Source organism: Globicephala melas, chromosome 1 (assembly GCF_963455315.2).
Source record: "Globicephala melas chromosome 1, mGloMel1.2, whole genome shotgun sequence".
Lineage (NCBI taxonomy): Eukaryota > Metazoa > Chordata > Mammalia > Artiodactyla > Delphinidae > Globicephala > Globicephala melas.
Window position 1 is genome coordinate 134,657,014 of NC_083314.1, and position 19,320 is coordinate 134,676,333.

The following is a 19,320-nucleotide window of genomic DNA, read 5'->3' on the forward strand; positions in this document are numbered from 1 at the left end:
CTCCCCAAGGGATTACATTTTGCAGCCAATATTGATAACCAAGGTATGTGCTAATTATTAGAAGATTGGTAGTATAGGGTTTCAAAGGTATAGGTGTTCAGAGGAAGGAGAGAATGCCTCAAAGGTGGTTAAAATGTTCATAGCAGTGGATCTGTCTAGACTGTGGGGAAAGGAGAGCAATTCAAGTTGGAGAATGTCCTTCAACAGAGGTAGAGTGGTGAGTTGCCAGTGAGCCAGAGCAATGCAAGATAAGTCAGGAATAGTAGATTGAGGCTAGATTGGGGAGGTTCTTGACTGCCCACATTGTCATTTAGGATTTGTGGGACACTAGTAAATTCAGGTTCCATGAAAGTAGATTTTCAATTTATGGAGTAGGAGCACATCTATCACTGTAGATGTTCAACCTCTGAAAGAACCCTAGTGGAATGAAAATGCGCTAAGAACAGGTGCACTGTTTACAGAGTTTTATTTTAGCCTTCTATGGCAGTTATTTGAATCAAGTTCTTTTGATTTTCTACAATACTTACTAAGAAAACTATATATTTTCCTTTCCACTGTAGCCTCAGTTTCATCAACATTTATAGATCTTGATAGCAGCAAGCACAAATTATTCATCTTTGTATTCTTCTATGGCAGCTGTTCCAGATCCTTGCATGTAATACATGCTGAATAAATATTTGTTCAATAAATGTAGAATTTATTTTTGAGGTTTGGAATGAGCATTTCATGCTTTTTACTAGCTCTTCATTTTTGCCGAAGGAATGAATGTACTAATCATAGTCAATGAAAAGATGCTGGATTGTGAAAATAGATGGCTCTGTTATCCTATATGTGAATGGCCATATGAATTTGAGCTTATGACAAATGTAGTATATGTAAAATAATGTTTTTATTTTTTTGCCTAACAAACTCTTCCTTGTCTTAGCATACATATAGCCTCCTCTACAGAGCCCCAGCTGCGTCCAGCCATATCGGCAGTTATACCACTCCTTCATTTGGTGCTACCTTAGTGTCTTCTCACTTTTTTTATGGGCTGTTTCATTTTATGGTTATATGCTTGTTTCTTTATCTCAACCACTAGACTGTGAGCTCCTTGAGGGCAAGGACCATGTCTTACTCATATCTGTATCTTGCCTGTCATAGTGCTTGGCATAATTGATGCTCAGTCTATGTTGATGAATGATTAAAAATACATGTTAAATGGTCAAAGGAACACTTTTCACTTTATATCATTGCATGTTATCAAAATAAGTTACTTTTTGAAAAACAATAGCTTCTCAGAGGGAAAAAAAGGTACTGCATTCCTTTCTCTTGTGTATTATTAGTGATATGAAAATATATTGCTTTTATGTTTATGTGAGTGGCTGGTTTGAAATAATGTATAAACACAGACACATTATATTTGCTTATTTTTTTAAAAATGAAGACTGTCCAAATGAATCTTAAGATAATTTTTTGATCATACAATGTTGATATGATAAAATCATAAACTTCATAATTTTGGCACTGGAACAGCATTTTTATAAAAACATAGTAAGGTAGTCTTAGAAATTGATGAAATTAGACATATACAGGAGAGTCATAATTATTACACTTTTGCATACCCTTAAAATAAAAGGACCTGCTTGAAATGTTGCAAAAAGAAACACAGATATCTGTTATGTTCTTTTTATTTAAGGATGGTGCAACTTAACCCTTTTGTATAAGGAGTAAACTTTGAGTTGTTTTACCAGTTGTGTGATAGAAGTGTGATGACATGTCCACATACCTATTCATGCATGTGTAGAGATGACTGGCCAGACTTAGAAGTTTAATCTATGACTAGATAACATTGTAAGCCTGTCACATAGTAATCATAGCTATGACCTTGACATCATTAAGCCATTTATGTAATCTGCTGCCCTAATTAACCATAGTATTGCTTGGTAGAATTTGAGAGGCAGATATACAAGACTGAATTATTTTACCTCTAAACCTTCTCCAAAGTATTGTAGTAGTAGTGTATTTTTTTTTAATGTGGTGGATTTGAAAAAAAACAAACACATAAGTAAGAATATAAGAATGGAGCTCCTCTTCCATTGTAGAGTAGCTTGCAGGGAGTACTGGAAGTTAAAGGGTACATAGCTTGACCTAAATTAGGGTATTTTAATACCATTTATAAATAATTTATATTTGACGTTCAGAATGACTGTTGTTTTAGTGGAGAATCTACCAATTTATATAGTAGATATATGCCACCATTCTAGGATCATATTTCTTATGTAAATTCCAAATAATGTGCTACATCTAGATTTTAAAATGAATTCTTTACCTTCTTTAAGAAAAAGGAAAGAAATGTACCTTATTGCCCAATAGATATAAATATAATGGATAGAAACTTTTTGAATGTTTGAATGTCAGATGGGTCTGTAGTTGAAAAGAAATTTACAGTTAAGCAATTGAACGTATAGGCACATTGTTCTTCATTGGGCTTATTTTGCCCATTGTTCTCAGTTATTAAATCAGACAAATTCTTACATAGATTTGAAACATCCAGCATTTATTACAACAAAGTTTCAACATGCTGTTATTTGTTACAGGTAATCTTTGGTAAATCTAGCTGTTCAGAATTTTCAAAGGAAGCCTATACAGCCGTAGTATATCATAACAGGTACTGAATTCAAATATTTCTTTCAAAGTTTCTCACTTCTCAGTGGCATTGTTAGCACTCACGTTAGTGTGTTTACCAAATGCTTTGCTGCACTGGATGTGCAAATTCAAGACAGCTGACATCAAAGTTATAATTTTCAACCTGTAGATGCACATTCTCTCCGTAGACATCTCAAATATAAGACTTTATGCACAAAACATCTTTTCTGTCAAATTCTCTGATCCTTTCATTTTTATTATATTGTTATTGATTATCATTATGGCCTCTGGTCCTTTGGTCTTTCCCTGTTATTTTCACCTGACACTTTGTAGTTTTACTTAACTCTTTACTAAGTTTGTACTCATTAGTCAGTTAAATTGGTGCAACATCCAATAAATCTTCGACTCAGTGACTTTCCCTTTTACTTCTTTGGGAATTGATTGTTAACTCTGGATAAACTTTAACTTCTGCTTTCTTTCCCCTCCTCCTCTTCCTCCTGCCCTCCCTCCCCATCCCCCTCCTTCACCTCCCTCTCCCCCTTCTTTTGTTTTGATTATCGAATGCTATTGGAGAAAAAACACAAAATTGTGCCAATCAGGGCTGCCACAAATTGATGTTATTTTATCATATGATGGGGCTACAGTAATTTATTTTATCGCATTTTATCTTCTTTTGGCCCCTCTGTTCTTTGGTAAATTTTTTTGTCGTCACTTTTTTACCTTCTTTCCCATTTGGCAGTAGCTATTGTAAGCTTTTCTTCCCCTTTCTCTAGCTCCTACTTCTTTTCTGTTTGCTTTAACTCTAGTGTTCCTACTTTATGAAGTTGATTGAGACCATCTAACTTGAGATCTATCAACTTCTGTGCTCTTCACCTCAAATTGTCTCCATGCAGATCTGCCTTTCCTCTGTTTCAAAGGTGGTAATGGCGCACACCTTCCTCAGTGTGGATCTTTTCATCTCTGCTCTCAAAACGATCTTATCCAGGCTCTTCAGAATGTGACTCCATCAGTTATTCCTTTTCTTGCATCATCAGTCTTCTGTTTCATTGGCTCCATCTCTTATTGCCACAAAATTTGTTTTCTATACTTAAAAAAAAAGTCTTTCTTCAGTGCTGTTGTGTAGCATGGTTTTTCCTTACCCTCCTTAAAACTTTTCTTTCTCATGTTTATTTTATGACCCTCTCTTGGTTTCCTTTTATCCCTTTGAACACTTTTTTTTAATAGTAATTATTCTAATTTTTCTTTTTCTTTAAAACATAGGCCTTCCACACAAAATACGAAAGTTTTGCCTTTATCCTTCTTTTTCTATAATATTCTCCCCCTGTTTATTTTCTCTCATAACCTTCTTTCTGAGATACAGATGTGTATTTTCAGTGGCCTTTTAGGCGTATTCATTCGAGTGCCTGCTGCCTTCTCAATTTCCATGTATTTGTTGTCAACTCTCTTCCTAAGCCAATCGCTGTCTGACTCTTTATTTTGATTAATCGTACTACGATTTTTCCAGTTGCTCTGACTCAAAATGTAAGACATTCTTGCCTTCCTTCTTATTTTGTCTAATATACAATCATCTTTTACATCTTGATGATTGTATTTCTGCCTCATTACCAAGCATATCTTGTGCTGTCCTGTTTCTGGGCCTTTCTTGGATCTTACTTCTGTTGTAATACTGGTTCCCTCTAATTGAACTCTTACTCATACTTTAAGGCCCATATCATATATCTCTTCCTAAATGACAGTTCCCTGATCTAAAACTTGAAGTAATCGATTCAGCTCTGTTCTTGAAGCACTTAACCTTATATGCTGTACACTAGGGGTCGGCAAACTTTTCTAAAAAGGGCCAAATAGTATATATTTTAGGCCTTGTGTGCCATCTGGTCTCTTGCAACTACTCAACCTTGCTGTTGTAGTGCAAAAGTAGCCATGTACAGTAAATTGCAAATAAATGGGCATGGCTGTCTTCCAATAAAATTTTATTTATGGACCCTGAAATTTGAATTTCATTTAATATCTCAAGTGAAATATTCTTTTGAATTTTTTAAGCACTTAAAAATATAAAAATCATTTTTAGTTTGTAGGCTTTACAAATGAAGTAGTGGACTGGATTTGGCCTGTGGCCATAGTTTGCCAACCCCTGCTTTATAGCATAGCTATTGATATATGTGTGTCTTACTTATATTTCTACTGAATTATATATTTTTGAGGGTTATTTTTCTTATGTTCATCTTTAAAACCACCACAAAAGTAACACAGTGCTTAGCCTAATGGTGGGTAATTAAAAATACTTGTTGATGAATAACTTGTAGATGTTTAATTTTCCATAAGAGCCTTTACATAATATGATTTCAGGAAAGAAATGAACTAAAGCACTAGAAGCCAGAAAAGATATTTATAAAGAAGGTTGTATTTTCTAAAAGTATCTCAGTTTGTGGCTAGGTCTTTATTTTGTTGCTCTTAGCATTAGTAGAATTAAAATGATACAGTCTAACATTACTAGTAAATTCAACTTTCTCATAATTCAGTGGTGATTAGTGAGATCAGTAATAAGATCTATAGCATCTTTTATTCACCAAAGTCATCAAATTCTCAGATGGCTAGCATTAGCTACCTTTCTTACGGGTATTAAAAGCCTTATGCCACTTAATTTTTCTGTGATCAGATCTACACCTGTTAGCATTTTTGAGGCTTATTTGAGATGGAAGAATATTTGACATATTTAGCATCAGAGAAAAATCCCTAACTGGTGGGATGGGCTTCACTTTAAAGGTAGTTGGAACTATATGGTTTGGCTGTATTTTCATTGAATACAACAGAGAGATACTAACTGAATATGGGAGATGGGGATGCTAAGGTTCTATCCCTTTTAGGTCTATATCATAAATAGCAGCCATGCTATCTTATAAAAATGCTCTTAGGGCCCACTCTCAATGAATATTGAGATGCAAGTGCCATTGGTTTGATCAAATATGATATTTGTTGTATTCCTTAGTAGCTGGGAGCCCTTCTAAATGGTGGGGCACATTGCAATTTGTGGGGATTCCCTGATTTTTTCTTTTCTTTTTTCTCTTTTCCTTGTCCTTTTTTTTTTTTTTTTTTTGTAAAGCTGTCAGTCAATACACAACTGTCCATGTTTAGGTAACATTTATTTCTTTAGCAATGGAATGATAGATATAAGACATTGCATAGAGAGCCCATCTTGATACCAAGTTGTCTAAAGATTCCTTTTTTCTTTCTTTCTTTCTTATTTTTTTAACAAAAGGATAATACAATTTAGTCTTACTATGAAGCTGTACTCCTATAACAGAAAAATGTTTTTCTATGGTATGGTTATAAGATATACACTTATAAAAGCTCATTATTTTTTTTCTATGTAATATGTATCCAAATTGGTTTATAAATATAGAAAGCCTTGCCCTAGTCTCTTCTCTTATACAGTTTCCAATCTAATGAAGATTTCAGCATCAAGGTGGTGACTATTAATGAATTTTCAAATAGTAGGATTACTCAACCCATTAATAAAAATGGGATGAGAAATTTCAGAAACAGTGGCAGCTCCCTCATCTGGAAGTAGGGGTTAGTTACTTTACTTAAGAGCTTGGAAATAAAAATATTTTGGACTAGAAGAAAAATTAAGCATGAATCCTGAAATTAATTTTAAAATTACTCAAACATACAAATGCAATAATTGTTTATTTTGAACACATTACTGACTATTGATGTTTTGTTTTGTTTTTGTATGAAGGTCTCCTGATTTTCATGAAGAAATCAAGGTTAAACTCCCTGCTACTTTAACTGACCATCATCACTTGCTTTTTACTTTTTATCATGTTAGTTGTCAACAAAAACAAAATACTCCTCTTGAAACTCCTGTTGGATACACGGTAAGTATATTTCGTTAAATATTTAGCCCTTTGATCTTAAATATAATTAACAATATTTAAGATAATTGGTGTTCATTATTATTTGAGTATTCCTTATCTGATTCCCCATGTTCGTTAGGAAGGGTCATCATAACAAGAAAATTCTCAATATAGTTAACCAGTGTCATTAATTAACTAACTAACATGTGTAAACACTTAGGTGTTGGTCCTGATTATTGTATATTTACCCAACAGTACTGTGTAAATGTAACAGTTTTAAGTGTTCTTCAGAAGAAAATGGTTTGAATGTAAAATGATTAAAAGAGACCCTTGGCAATTAAAACCCTTTTTAATTGTCTTAATTAAAGCAATTAAAACGCCTGAGTATTTTTTGAAAATCATTACTATTGAATCACAAAAGTAAACCTAAGATGAATACATCAGAGTGTGCTACCACAATTTTGTCAGAAAGGCACGCCTTCACCTAAAAGAGAAAAACTAACATTTGATACATATCTTTTGTCTTCAGCTTATGACATGAATTTTTGCTAAATGTAAGAAAATAAGTTTATGTCATACTTCTTAGTTTTGTTTCCAACATTCTTATGTAATCAAATCTTTCTTTCCCTATTTACATTGACACTGTTACCCCAGTTTAAAATTGATTCACTTTGTGGCCTTTTCTACTTTCTATTACCAACTTACCCTTGGATAATGAGGACCTGCTATAGATTTAAGTATTGCATAGTTAGTTGGTAATGTTTTGGGGATCCTCCTTAAATATTGTTGGGAAAACTTCTTTAGAGGAATTATGAAAACCTATTATTATTACCTGATAATTAAATCCCCTTGGTGTTTAGTGATGTGAAACGAATTTGGCTCATACCAAGTTCTTAAAACAGATTTTCCAAGTAATTACTTTTATAACAAACATATTTAAATTAATATTGTTTCCTTTTTATTTAAAAGTGGATACCGATGCTTCAGAATGGACGATTAAAGACTGGGCAGTTTTGCCTACCGGTCTCACTGGAAAAACCGCCACAGGCTTATTCTGTACTATCTCCTGAGGTCAGTTTCTCTCACATTGAAATTCTCCAGTTTGAATGAAATGGGCTTTTCATTACAAAGATAGTTTTCTCAAACTTGCTGTTTCTTCTCTAAGTATGTATATAGTGAAGTAATAATATTATTTTCCAAGGGACATTAGCAGCTTTGATGATGACATATGTGACTTGAAAGAAACAAAAACATTGGGAAAATCTCAATCAAGAATCAGTAGCCACTGTTCAAAAACCAAAGTGCCTTTTGAGAGAACGGTTACATGATGATTACCAATGTCTCTTAATGCTTTGACTACAATTGTTTGTAACCATTAATCTGAAATGTGTCTTGTGAATGTTCTCCTGGTGGCATTTATTTTTCATTATAGAACTTTAAAAGTTTTCACAAATAAATTTATATTGTTTTTAATTAAAAAAAAAAGGCAATGTAAGGCTACTGCTCTGACCTCCTTTCTCACCATTCTCTGTCACTCTGCCCTGACTATATAGCACAGCGCCTTTGTTGTTCCTCATACATGAAGAGCACATTCCCATCTCAGGCCCTTTGTACTTTCCTTTGCTGGCAATGCTCTATCACAGGACCTGCTTTTTATTTAATTCAGATATCCACTCAAATATCCCCTCTTCAGAGAAGTCATCTATAATTACTTTGTTTTAAGTAGCAGCCTCCACCGCTTTTTATCCCTTTGTTTGTCCTCATAATACTTATCACTGGGACTTCCCTGGCAGTCCAGTGGTTAAGACTCTGCACTTCTACTGCAGGGGCTTGGGTTTGATCCCTGGTCAGGAACTAAGATCCCACATGCCGTGGGGCGCAGCCAAAAAAAAAAAAAAACTTACCACTGACTTTATAGTTCATATATCTTTGTTTATCTGTTTATTGTCTACAGAGTATAAGCTCCATGAGGTTAAGGACTTTGTCTTTCTTATGCATTGCTGTATCTACCAGTGCTTAGACTAGTGCTTGGCTCATAGTAGACAGTTAATGAATATTTATTAAATGAATGAATAAAGACCGTAGGAAAGAAATAGGACAGAAACCCCCCAACCCCCAAATCTTTCATTCAGTTTTCCAGGAACATATCTTTTCAGTAAAATAAATTAGTCTTCTGTCAGGGGTAGCATCGTATTTCAAAAGGAAATATATCTATATATATTTTTTTTTTGTGGTACGCGGGCCTCTCACTGTTGTGGCCTCTCCCGTTGCGGAGCACAGGCTCCGGATGCGCAGGCTCAGCGGCCATGGCTCACGGGCCCAGCCGCTCTGCGGCATGTGGGATCTTCCCGGCCGGGGCACGAACCTGTGTCCCCTGCATCGGTAGGCAGACTCTCAATCACTGCGCCACCAGGGAAACCCCCAGAAGGAAATATTTTAAAAGAAAATATAATTTTATGGAAGTTATAGATTTGTTCTTAATTGATTTGCAGATTCAAGGTCAGCTTTCTAAAGGGGGAGGCTGATGGTTTTCTTCTAGCTACAACGTGTATGTTCATATATAAAGAATATGGTGATAATTTGGATTTGACTATAGATACATAGTATGGCTGATTGATATGTGAGATTAAACTACCTGATTAAGTGCTTAAACTTTTGTATATTTTAATTACTATATTAAAAGAACAGTATATATTCTTAGCATCATTATTATATATATATATATATATATATTTTTTTTTTTTTTTTTTTTTTTGCGGTACGCGGGCCTCCCACTGTTGTGGCCTACCCCGTTGCGGAGCACAGGCTCCGGATGCGCAGGCTTAGCCGCTCCGCGGCATGTGGGATCCTCCCGGACCGGGGCACGAACCCGTGTCCCCTGCATCGGCAGGCAGACTCTCAACCACTGCGCCACCAGGGAAGCCCCATTATTATATTTAAAGCATAGTATATATTAATTTTAGTGCTTAATTTAAAGCAAGTAAGAGATAAATACTTAAATATTTGACTTTTATAGGTCATTGCTTGATGCAATTTTGTATTCACTTTCCTGGTTGAGGTTGAGCTCTCTTTGATTCAGAAAGTCAGAGAACTTCTGATATGTGTTAACTTCAACAGTTCTTTGGACCTTAGAATATGAAGCTTGCCATATAATCACACTTAGGTACTGAGAAACTAATTTCTGTAACTAGTGAACTATTGCTTTATTATATTTCACTCAGTGGTAATTTTCAGTGATAAATGGATCATTTTCTTCTTAACACTGGGTAAAAAGGAAGGTGAACCTTTGTTGGCTTTGTTTCACCACATTTTCTTGGTTTTCTGGTGTTTCCCCCTGAAGTTTTCATGTTCTTTTCACTCTGAACCTGTAAACACTCTTCCCAGGCAGGATCACTGACTGCAGTTCTGTGAACAGTACTCTCAGAGTGGTGTAGTATGTAACTTACAAGAGGACCAAGATGCTCCTGACTCCTACTGCTAGTTGATGAATCTTAAATCTGCATCTCTGCTCACTCATTTCTTGCCAGTTATTTGTCTGGTAAATTAAAAAGCCTAGTGATGTCTTTGCCAGGATGTTCTGTAGATATCTCAGACATAAAATGTCCCAAACTGGACTCATTCTTGTTGAATACTGTTGGAACTTTATGGTGAGAGGAAAACCTTGGCCCCCCAATATGCCTCAACAGAGTGATTCTAGTGAATTTATCTCAGTTCAGTGTCATCAGCTTTTCAGGATTAGTGTTTATTGGGCTCCAGGAAGCAGATTCATGCTTACAAGATTCATACAAGATTGACATATAGACTAGCATGGCAGTTTATCATCTCTATTTGCATAGGTATGCAAAGATCAGCATATAGGATATTTTTGAACTTAACAGCGGTTACACCTGAGGATAGTTATGCTTTTCAATTTTTTGTTATTTTAATAATATAATACACACTCATGAATCCACCACCCAATCCAAGAGCTAGAACACTGACAATAGTTTACATCACTTATGTGCTCCTCCCTTATTCCATACTCTTCTTCCTTCTAACTACAAAAAGCTAGGCTTTAAAAAAAATTGTGGTAAAATATACATAACATAAAATTTACCATTTTAACTATTTTTAAGTGTACAGTTCTGTGATATTAAGTACATTCACATTGTTTTGAAAACTAGCCTCTTAAAACTACTTTTTTTTATTTCCAGCAAGAGCAAAAGTTTATTAAAAAGTTTATCTTCTTGGGCTTCCCTGGTGGCGCAGTGGTTGAGAGTCCGCCTGCCGATGCAGGGGACACAGGTTCATGCCCCGGTCCGGGAAGATCCCACATGCCACAGAGTGGCTGGGCCCGTGAGCCATGGCCGCTGAGCCTGCGCGTCCAGAGCCTGTGCTCCGCAACGGGAGAGGCCACAACAGTGAGAGGCCCGCGTACCGCAAAAAAAAAAAAAAAAAAAAGTGTATCTTCTTTAGAAATTTAACCAGAATATTCCATTCTGATTAATGGAGAATTTAGTGTATTACAAACATCAAAATATTAGGGGCAAATCAACACCTACCAAAATGTCTGGAATGGTGAATGGCCAAATGTGGTTGGAGGTTTCATGTACTGAACTTAAAAAAAAAAAAATCTTCTGAGTTGGTTATACACCTGTATTTCCAATCATTTCTGGGAAGGTGGGGGCAGGGGGGTGAGCCAGGAATCAGATTTTGAGAATAAGAAACGTAGAGCTGCAAAGAGAGATGTTAACAAGCAAAGAAGTAAAATATTAGGGAGAAAAAAATGATTTAAAAAAAGTACTACAGAGTTAGGGTAAAATAAAACTGAGTATAAATGGTCTGTATGGTAAGGAAAAGAATTCCTTGGTGATCTCAGCCTATGTGGGTCAGAAATAAAGTGGGTGAGAGGCCATTTATTTTGTTGACTGAGATACCCTCAGACCATTTTTCTGTAAGGTTTTTTCCCCATAGAATCTTTTATTTTTTAAATTTAATTTTATTATTTTTTTATACAGCAGGTTCTTATTGGTTATCTATTTTATACATATTAATGTATATATGTCAATCCCAATCTCCCAATCTCAATCACCCCCCACCCCCACCCCCCCGGTAAAACTACTTTTTTTTTCAAAAATAAATTTATTTATTTATTTTTGGCTGTGCTGGGTCTTCGTTGCTGCGTGCAGGCTTTCTCTAGTTGCGGAGAGTGGAGGCTGCTCCTTTGTTGCGGTGCGCGCGCTTCTCATTGTGGTGGCTTCTCTTGTTGTGAAGCATGGGCTCTAGGCGCGTGGGCTTCTGTAGTTGTGGCACGCAGGCTCAGTAGTTGTGGCTCACAGGCTCTAGAGCACAGACTTAGCAGTTGTGGCGCACCGGCTTAGTTGCTCCGCGGCATGTGGGATCTTCCCGAGACCAGGGCTTGAACCCATGTCCCCTGCATTGGCAGGCGGATTTTTAACCACTGCACCACCAGGGAAATCTCTAAAACTACTTTTTAATTGAGGTATATATGTGCCTAAAGAATACATTGTTTACTTTGCTTATTTTATGAATTTAATGAAAAGGTTATTATGCTATAAATAATCCTCTGAGACTTGCTTTTTTTATTCAGCATTATATTACTAAGATTTAGTGTTTATTATCAAAATAAAATGTTCCTTCGGAATTTCATTGTACTTAGAATATAATCTAGATCTTTTTTCCTGCGACCTACAGGAAATCTCTGAAAGACCTGGGCTCTTCCACTTCTACAGCGTCATCTTCTACTACCACCACACCCCTTGTTCCGTACTTACAGCTTCTTCCAAATTTTTTCCAGCCTCTCAGTCTTTGAATTTTGTCTTTCTTCTTCCTGATCTCCTCATGGCTGGAGTCTTTTCATTATATTTATTTCATTATATATTTCAAATAGCACTTCCTCAGAGGGGCTTTCCCTCACTCCATGAACTTTCAACCCTTCCTTCCTCCACACTGCTAATACAGTCTATCATTTTTAATCCATTTTCATTTACTAAATACTTATCACTATCTGAAATTCTTATTTTCTTTTTTTCTACAAGAGATGGGTAGTAAGCTCCCTGAGAGCAGATGTTATGTTTATCATGAAACCCTAGTACCTAGAAAACTGTGTAGAGACTTCAGTAAATATTTGTTGTATGAATTTAAAGAAGAAAATTACAGGATTATTGGTATTAGCAAAAAGTAAAAAATGGAAATTACCTGGATGTCTACCAAGGGTTTGTTTAATTAAATTTTTGTACAGCCATACAATGATACAGTAGTTAAGAGGAGTGATATAGATTTAAATATCCCAATGGGACATTTGTAATAAAAATATAAAAACAAACAAATAATGTCGTGACAACCAAACTCAATATGTAGATATATCAGCAACTGGGTGGAAATAGTTTGGAAAATATATACCAAATTTCGCTCTCAAAGGGGTGTGGGATTATGAAAGTTTTTTTGTTGTTGATTTTTTTTCTAATCTCATATACCTTTGAAAGGCAGTATAACATAATATCCAAAATTTCACTCCCAGCTCCCACTGACCTCAGGTGTGTTTCTTATTCTGCTGTGGACTAAATTGTTCTAACCCGCAATGTGATAGAATTTGGAGATGGGGCCTTTGGGAGGTAATTAGGTTAAATGAGGTCATGAGGATGGGTCCTCATGCTGGGATTAGTGCTCTGTAAGAAGAGACACCAGAGAGCTTGCTCTCTTGGCTGTGTGAGGACATAGTGAAAGGTGGTCATCTGCAAGCTAGGAAGGGGTTCTCACCAGAAACTGACCATGGTGGCGCCTCGATATTGGACTTTTCTAGTCTTCAGACCGTGAGAAAATAAATTTCTGTTATTTAAGCCACCCAGTGTATGACATTTTGTTGTGGCAAACCGAGCTGATTAAGATAGTCTCTCTGCCTGAATTTTCTTATCTGTAAATTGAGGAGAATAATTAATGCCTACAATAATTGGGTTATGTTGATGACTGAATGATTAATCGTACGTAGAACATTTAGAATGGTACCAGGCACATGAAAAGTGCTAAAGAAGTGTCTGCTACTATTATGCCATTCCTATTGCCACACTATTTGTTAGAATATTTTAAGAGAGTAGTTCTTACTTTAGCATGCATCAAAATCACCTGGAGTGTTTGTAGTAACACCAGTTGTTTAACCTTACTCCCAGAGTTACTGATGAGGTGGGTCTGGGCTGGGGCTTGATTATTTACATTTCTTCAAGTGCCCAGAAGATATTGGTGCTGCAGACTGTTTTTAAAGAAGTATGTGTTCACATTTTATTTGGATGTCCTTTTTTTAAAGCTGAAAATGAGTGTTTTGGGTTGAAAGAGCTAGTACTCTTTCTTGTGCTGAGTAGTTTCAATTTACTCCACCAGCGTTTGTTTCTTTTTTAAAGTTTCAATACCTGTATTATTTGCCTCAGTAAAGATATTGAATTTCTTACCTACTTAGTATTGAATTTCGTAATAGGAAACTTACTTTATTTGGTTTTATTTTCTTCATATAATAACAATATAAAACCATGGGAAAGAAATCCTATCTTCCTATATATGTATATATATATTTTGTTGTTTGTTTGTTTTGTTTTGTTTTGCTGAGACTTTCTATTTTTGTCATTTGTTTCAAGGATGTTTGTAATTGCTTGTGGAGCTTTTTTTTCCCCTGATGGCTGTTTTAAACTCCTTGTCAGATCTGTCCAGTATCTAAATATTGATGTCTGTTGATTGTCTTTTCTCATTTAAGTTGACATTTTTCTGGTTCTTGGTATGATGTGTGATTTTTTGTTACATCCTGAACATTTTGGGTATTATGTTATGACTCTAGATCTTACATAAGTCTTGTGTTTTAGCAGTAGGGGGAGGTCCTGTTGCCAGGTGGAGGTAAAGATTCACATTCCCCACTCCACGTTGGGTTGGGAGTGGCTTATTATCGGGTGGAGGTAGGATTTCGGGCCTCAGTTGACACCTCCCTGGCTGTGAGGGTGAGGGGGAAACTTGTTACTTTTCCCTGATTGGCCTCCACTAACCCCACAATTAGTGGAGGTACTTTTTATCACTGGACTGGGACCAGTTCCCATCTCTGTCTTCTCTGATACCAGACAGTATTTGTGAGGGTGGGTTAGGGATTGAGGAACTTCATTATAGCCAGCTGAGGGTGGACACCTAGGCCCCTCACTCAGCCTGTGGAGGTGGAATGGGGCTGTGATTTGTTTCCTTGTGTTTGGCCAGATTAGGGCAATTGTTGCATTTGACTAGAGGGAGCAGGCTTTTCCTGGAGTTGTTGTTTTTTTTTTTGTCTGTTTCTTTTGGCAATTCTGGGTTGCCAGCTTCTCTAGCAACTAGCCCAGGATACATGAGGCAAAACTAAACCCCAGGAAACACTGCCTTATAGTTCCTTGTATCCTGAGGTCCCTAGCCTGTCTGCATCCTTCTCTCCCCTTTCAGTCTTTATGTTTATTTTCTGTATCATGTTCAGGGTTTCTAGCTGTACTCAGCAGGAAGAATAGAGAGAACTGATGTACTCCCTTTTAAAAATAATTTTTGTGATATGATTTTAATTAACACTGCTAGCAATTTATATCAGAAAAAAATGTTTTCTAATCCTTAAAACAATAGACTTCCTTTGCTTATGAATATTTTAAAGCCCAATTAAAACATAATAGAAGTGTTTAAAATAAAGAAAATAGGATACTGTTAAGCCATGAAGATATTGTAGATGTGAAGTTATTGGCATAAAAAGAGATTCACAATGTAATAGGTGAAAAACAGGTTTCAATATAATATGTTTGATATATCACCTATGTAAGGGTGTATTTAAAAATACATGTGCGTAAGGGAAGATCTGGAATGATATAAAGGTATATGTTTCTGGGAAGATAGAATTTTGAGTGTATATTTTCTGCCTTTTGCTCCTTGAGCCTTTTACTTCTCTTGTAGGAAACATATTGATTTTTCTAATAAGAACAAAATATAAGTTCTACATTTATTTGTAGTGCATAAAATATATTTCCACAGTATTTTTTCTCATTGAGATATTGTAATTTTTTTTCATAATTCACATTTGTTTCAGAATTCATAATCAAGTTAAGCATCTGTGGTCATTGTATTCAATATCTTATAGGTTCCTCTACCTGGCATGAAATGGGTAGATAATCACAAAGGTGTTTTTAATGTTGAAGTTGTTGCTGTTTCATCTATCCATACACAGGTAAGTGAGTTTTAATAATTTTTGTGATCAAATTTCACTTAAATGAATTGAACATTTTGTCTAGAACTTAAATCAGTTTTGTCTGCTATAAGATTTATGAGACTATATATCAGTTAAAAATGTATAGGTTTGGAAGTTACTTTTTAAAGGAATCAATAAAATATCATTTAATGTGAACAAAAGCAAATATTTTGCTTTTCAAAATGTTATTGACTTCATTTTGAAAATTAAGTGATTTTTTTTTCTAAGTTTCTAGAATATAGCAGAATAATTAGAGTTGAAAAACCATCATCCAGCTCGTTTTACTTCTCATAGACTTAGATATTTCAAATGGAAAGGGTTCTTAGGGATCACTATATTTCTGGAATGTGTCAAGCTCTTTTCAAAGCCTTTGTATTTACTCTTTCTTTAGCCGGAATGCTTTTCCTTCTCACATTCATTTGACTTCTCTTCATTAAGGCTTCTCCTTACCTCAGACAAGCCTTTGCTGGTGACTCTTAAACATAGCAGCTCCATCACTCTGTATCGTCTGACCCTGTACTCCTTACTGCTTCTTATTTTCGTTTGCGTGCTCTTGCACTTTTGCTTTCTCTCACTGTGTGTGTGTGTGTGTGTACATATAAAGGCATTCATATCCTTTGTTTATTGGTTCTTTCCCCCATTAGACTGTAAACTCTGTGAGGTCAGGGACGTTGTTACCTGTGAAGGAAAGAGCCTGCCCTTAAAGTACCTTACAGTGAAATAGGAGGAAGTGCAAAAATAATTATAATAAAACTAGTATTATGTTAGATATATGAACTAAATCCTTTCAAGTACAGAGAGAGAGTTGTTTGTTTTGCTGGGAACTGAGTTGCATTGGTGAGTAGGCATTTACCATACAGAGAGAGGGTAGACAATGCAATTGGTAAAAAGCAAGTGCAAAGAGGCAGTAATCTGCCGAAGGAAGGGTAATTAATCTGGTGTGACTGCAGTTTAAAGTATGTGGGAAATCATGGTATATGAGCATAGAAGACCAGGCTGGTAAAAGATTATGAAGGACCTTGAATGCCACAGAATTTAGGGTGTGTGGTGATTTCTAACGTAAATAGTAAGTGTGAGAGAAGTAAATTTGGGAGCATACTAAGGGAGATAAATTATCGGGCTATAATGAGTTTATTTTTGAGTTTGAAGTGCCTGGGCACTTCAGATGAAGATGTCCTATAGGCAGTTGTAATTAATTAGGAGTTTAGGTTTGGGGGGTAACAGAATAAATGTGATAGCTGAAACTGTACTAGTGAATGTGATTTTCCAGGGAGAAAATGTAGAGTGAGAAGAGGCGGGTGTTCAAAATAGAATATGTGGGTTCTCCAACTTGAAAAGGCAAGGGGTGGTATGCAGGGGTTTCCAAGGCCACCTTTAAGTTCTGTTATTTTCTAGCAGAACTCACAGGACTCAGCATATAGTCATATTCACAGCTGTGATTTATTTTAGTGAAAGATATAAAGAAAAATAAGGTAAGGGGAAAGAGGTCAAGTCTAGATGAAATAGGACACAGGCTTCCAAGAGTTTTCTCCTATGAAGTCATAGAGGATAAATTGAAACAGCACATGTGAAATGTTGTCTACCAGGGAAGCTCAGTTCCCAGAGTTTTTGCCATAGGCTTGTCTCGTAGACACCCTCTGCCTAACACATACCAAAATCCTAGATTTGCAAAAGGAAAGCAGGTATTAAGCATAAACCATATTGCTTGCACAAACAGTTTAGGTATAGTGAGCAATCGCCTATCAGTGGGAACCCTCCTGAAATCCAAGTTCCCAGATGCCAGCCAAGGGCCAACCTTGTAAGCAGGCCTTTGAAATGTCTTAAGCTTGCTATGTTAACTGTTTTCTGCACAGTGAGGTAGGGAAAGTAAAAAGACAGGGTGCTCTATATCACGTTTTAAAACAACAGCAAAGGACTTCCCTGGTGGCGCAGTGGTTAAGAATCCTCCTGCCAATGCAGGAAACATGGGTTTGATCCCTGGTCCGGGAAGATCCCACATGCCGTGGAGCATCTAAGCCCGTGCGCCACAACTACTGAGCCTGCACTCTAGAGCCCATGAGCCACAACTACTGAGCCCGTGTGCTGCAACTGCTGAAGCCCATGTGCCCTACAGCCTGTGCGCCACAGCTACTGAGCCCACGTGCCGCAACTGCTGAAGCCCACATGCTGTAGGGCCTGCGTGCCGCAAGTACTGAGCCCATGTGCTGCAAATACTGAAGCCGGCGTGCCTAGAGCCCGTGCTCTGTAACAGGAGAAGCCACCGCAATGAGAAGCCCGTGCACTGCAACCAAGAGTGGCCCCCGCTCACTGCAACTAGAGAAAGGCCACGCGCAGCAACGGAGACCCAGCACAGCCAAGAAAAAAACAAACAAACAAACAGCAAAAAGGTAGTATATACATTTTATTTATCAGTATGCAGGTAGATCCTAGTAAAATAATGCTCCAGTGGAGTTTTTACTTTTCTGTTGTTAGATATGCTTATGTTTCCTATAGACCTTATTCTTCTGATAATGAGAAGGTTGACATTATAGTATACTGTTTAAATATATTCCTTCCCTTAATAAAATTATTCTTAATATCACATGATATCTTCTTAAGTATACAAATACATTATTTTTCAATGTTTTTTTGAATCCTGTAATCATTGTTAGTGTTCTCTTTTTCTAGTGTTGGTAATATATTTGTGTTTTACTCCTGGCTTTTATTTTTATGGAGGCAGGTAGATACATGTATTGTCTTAATGTAACAAGGAAGGATTTGGGGCAAAATATTTCATAGAGATGATTTAGAATCTATAGAATGTAGAGGAAGAATAGAGTGGAAGTGTCTAGTGTGTAGCCCCCTGACATTCACAGTCCTGTGACTGAAACTCAAAAGCTTATAAAATTTTACAACTCTGTAATATAATTTTATCATGTGTTATAATCTTTTTTAAAGGATCAATTGAAGACAATAAATGTTTTTTATGATGTTTTGTACTTTGCTTGTAGGTGCTTTGAAATTTACTGGATATATAGTTAGAATTCAATAGAATTATTTTTATTCATTTAAAACATATAAAATTAGAACAGTATTAAAATTATAAATGTGAAGTTGTTTAGCATTACTGCCTTTTCTTAAAGTTTATTTTCATTGTTAACTAAGTAAAAGTCTTCCCAGAGTTTCAGTAGCCTTTTTCTCACATCCATTGGTCAGAACTCGGTCATCTGTAGATATAAAGGAGGCTCAAAGAGCAGGCACATTACTGCTTTAAATAAGATTGTGGTTCTATCAGTGTAGAAGGAGGTTAAATAATAGCAGTTAGGATTTAGTCAGGAGATAGAAACTGCCAGTAATTTGAGTGGAGAAAACCTGCAAATAAATAATGGTTAACTAAGTTAAAGGTGATTCACTACTAAATGGGTTAAAAGAGAATTCTGATTGTAACAAAGATAGCAATTGCAGAAAGTGGTAAGGGAGGAAGGAACCTAGAAACCTAGAGCAAGATCTTGAAGGATGTGAGTCAGACCTCTGAGGAGAGGACACCGCTGCTACAGGAACACAGTGCCTGCCATGCTGTAGTATTGAGGAAGCTTGGTAGAGAGCTCCTGCTGTGGAACTGTGAGAGCC

General features: G+C 36.3%; 1 protein-coding gene across 11 annotated transcripts in view; it reads left to right on the forward strand.

Annotated features, from left to right (window-relative positions):
* DOCK7 (dedicator of cytokinesis 7) overlaps nt 1–19,320 on the forward strand; it is a 211,794-nt gene that overhangs the window by 91,029 nt on the left and 101,445 nt on the right. For 10 of the 11 annotated variants that reach the window (XM_060304849.1, XM_060304856.1, XM_060304861.1 and 7 more), the window contains exons 16-19: nt 2,580–2,650; nt 6,368–6,506; nt 7,455–7,556; nt 15,604–15,690. In XM_060304849.1, coding sequence (XP_060160832.1) covers nt 2,580–2,650; nt 6,368–6,506; nt 7,455–7,556; nt 15,604–15,690 — 399 coding nt within the window. Of the gene's footprint in view, nt 1–2,579; nt 2,651–6,367; nt 6,507–7,454; nt 7,557–15,603; nt 15,691–19,320 lie in introns of those variants that run through there. The other variant, XM_060304904.1, reaches the window with a different exon arrangement.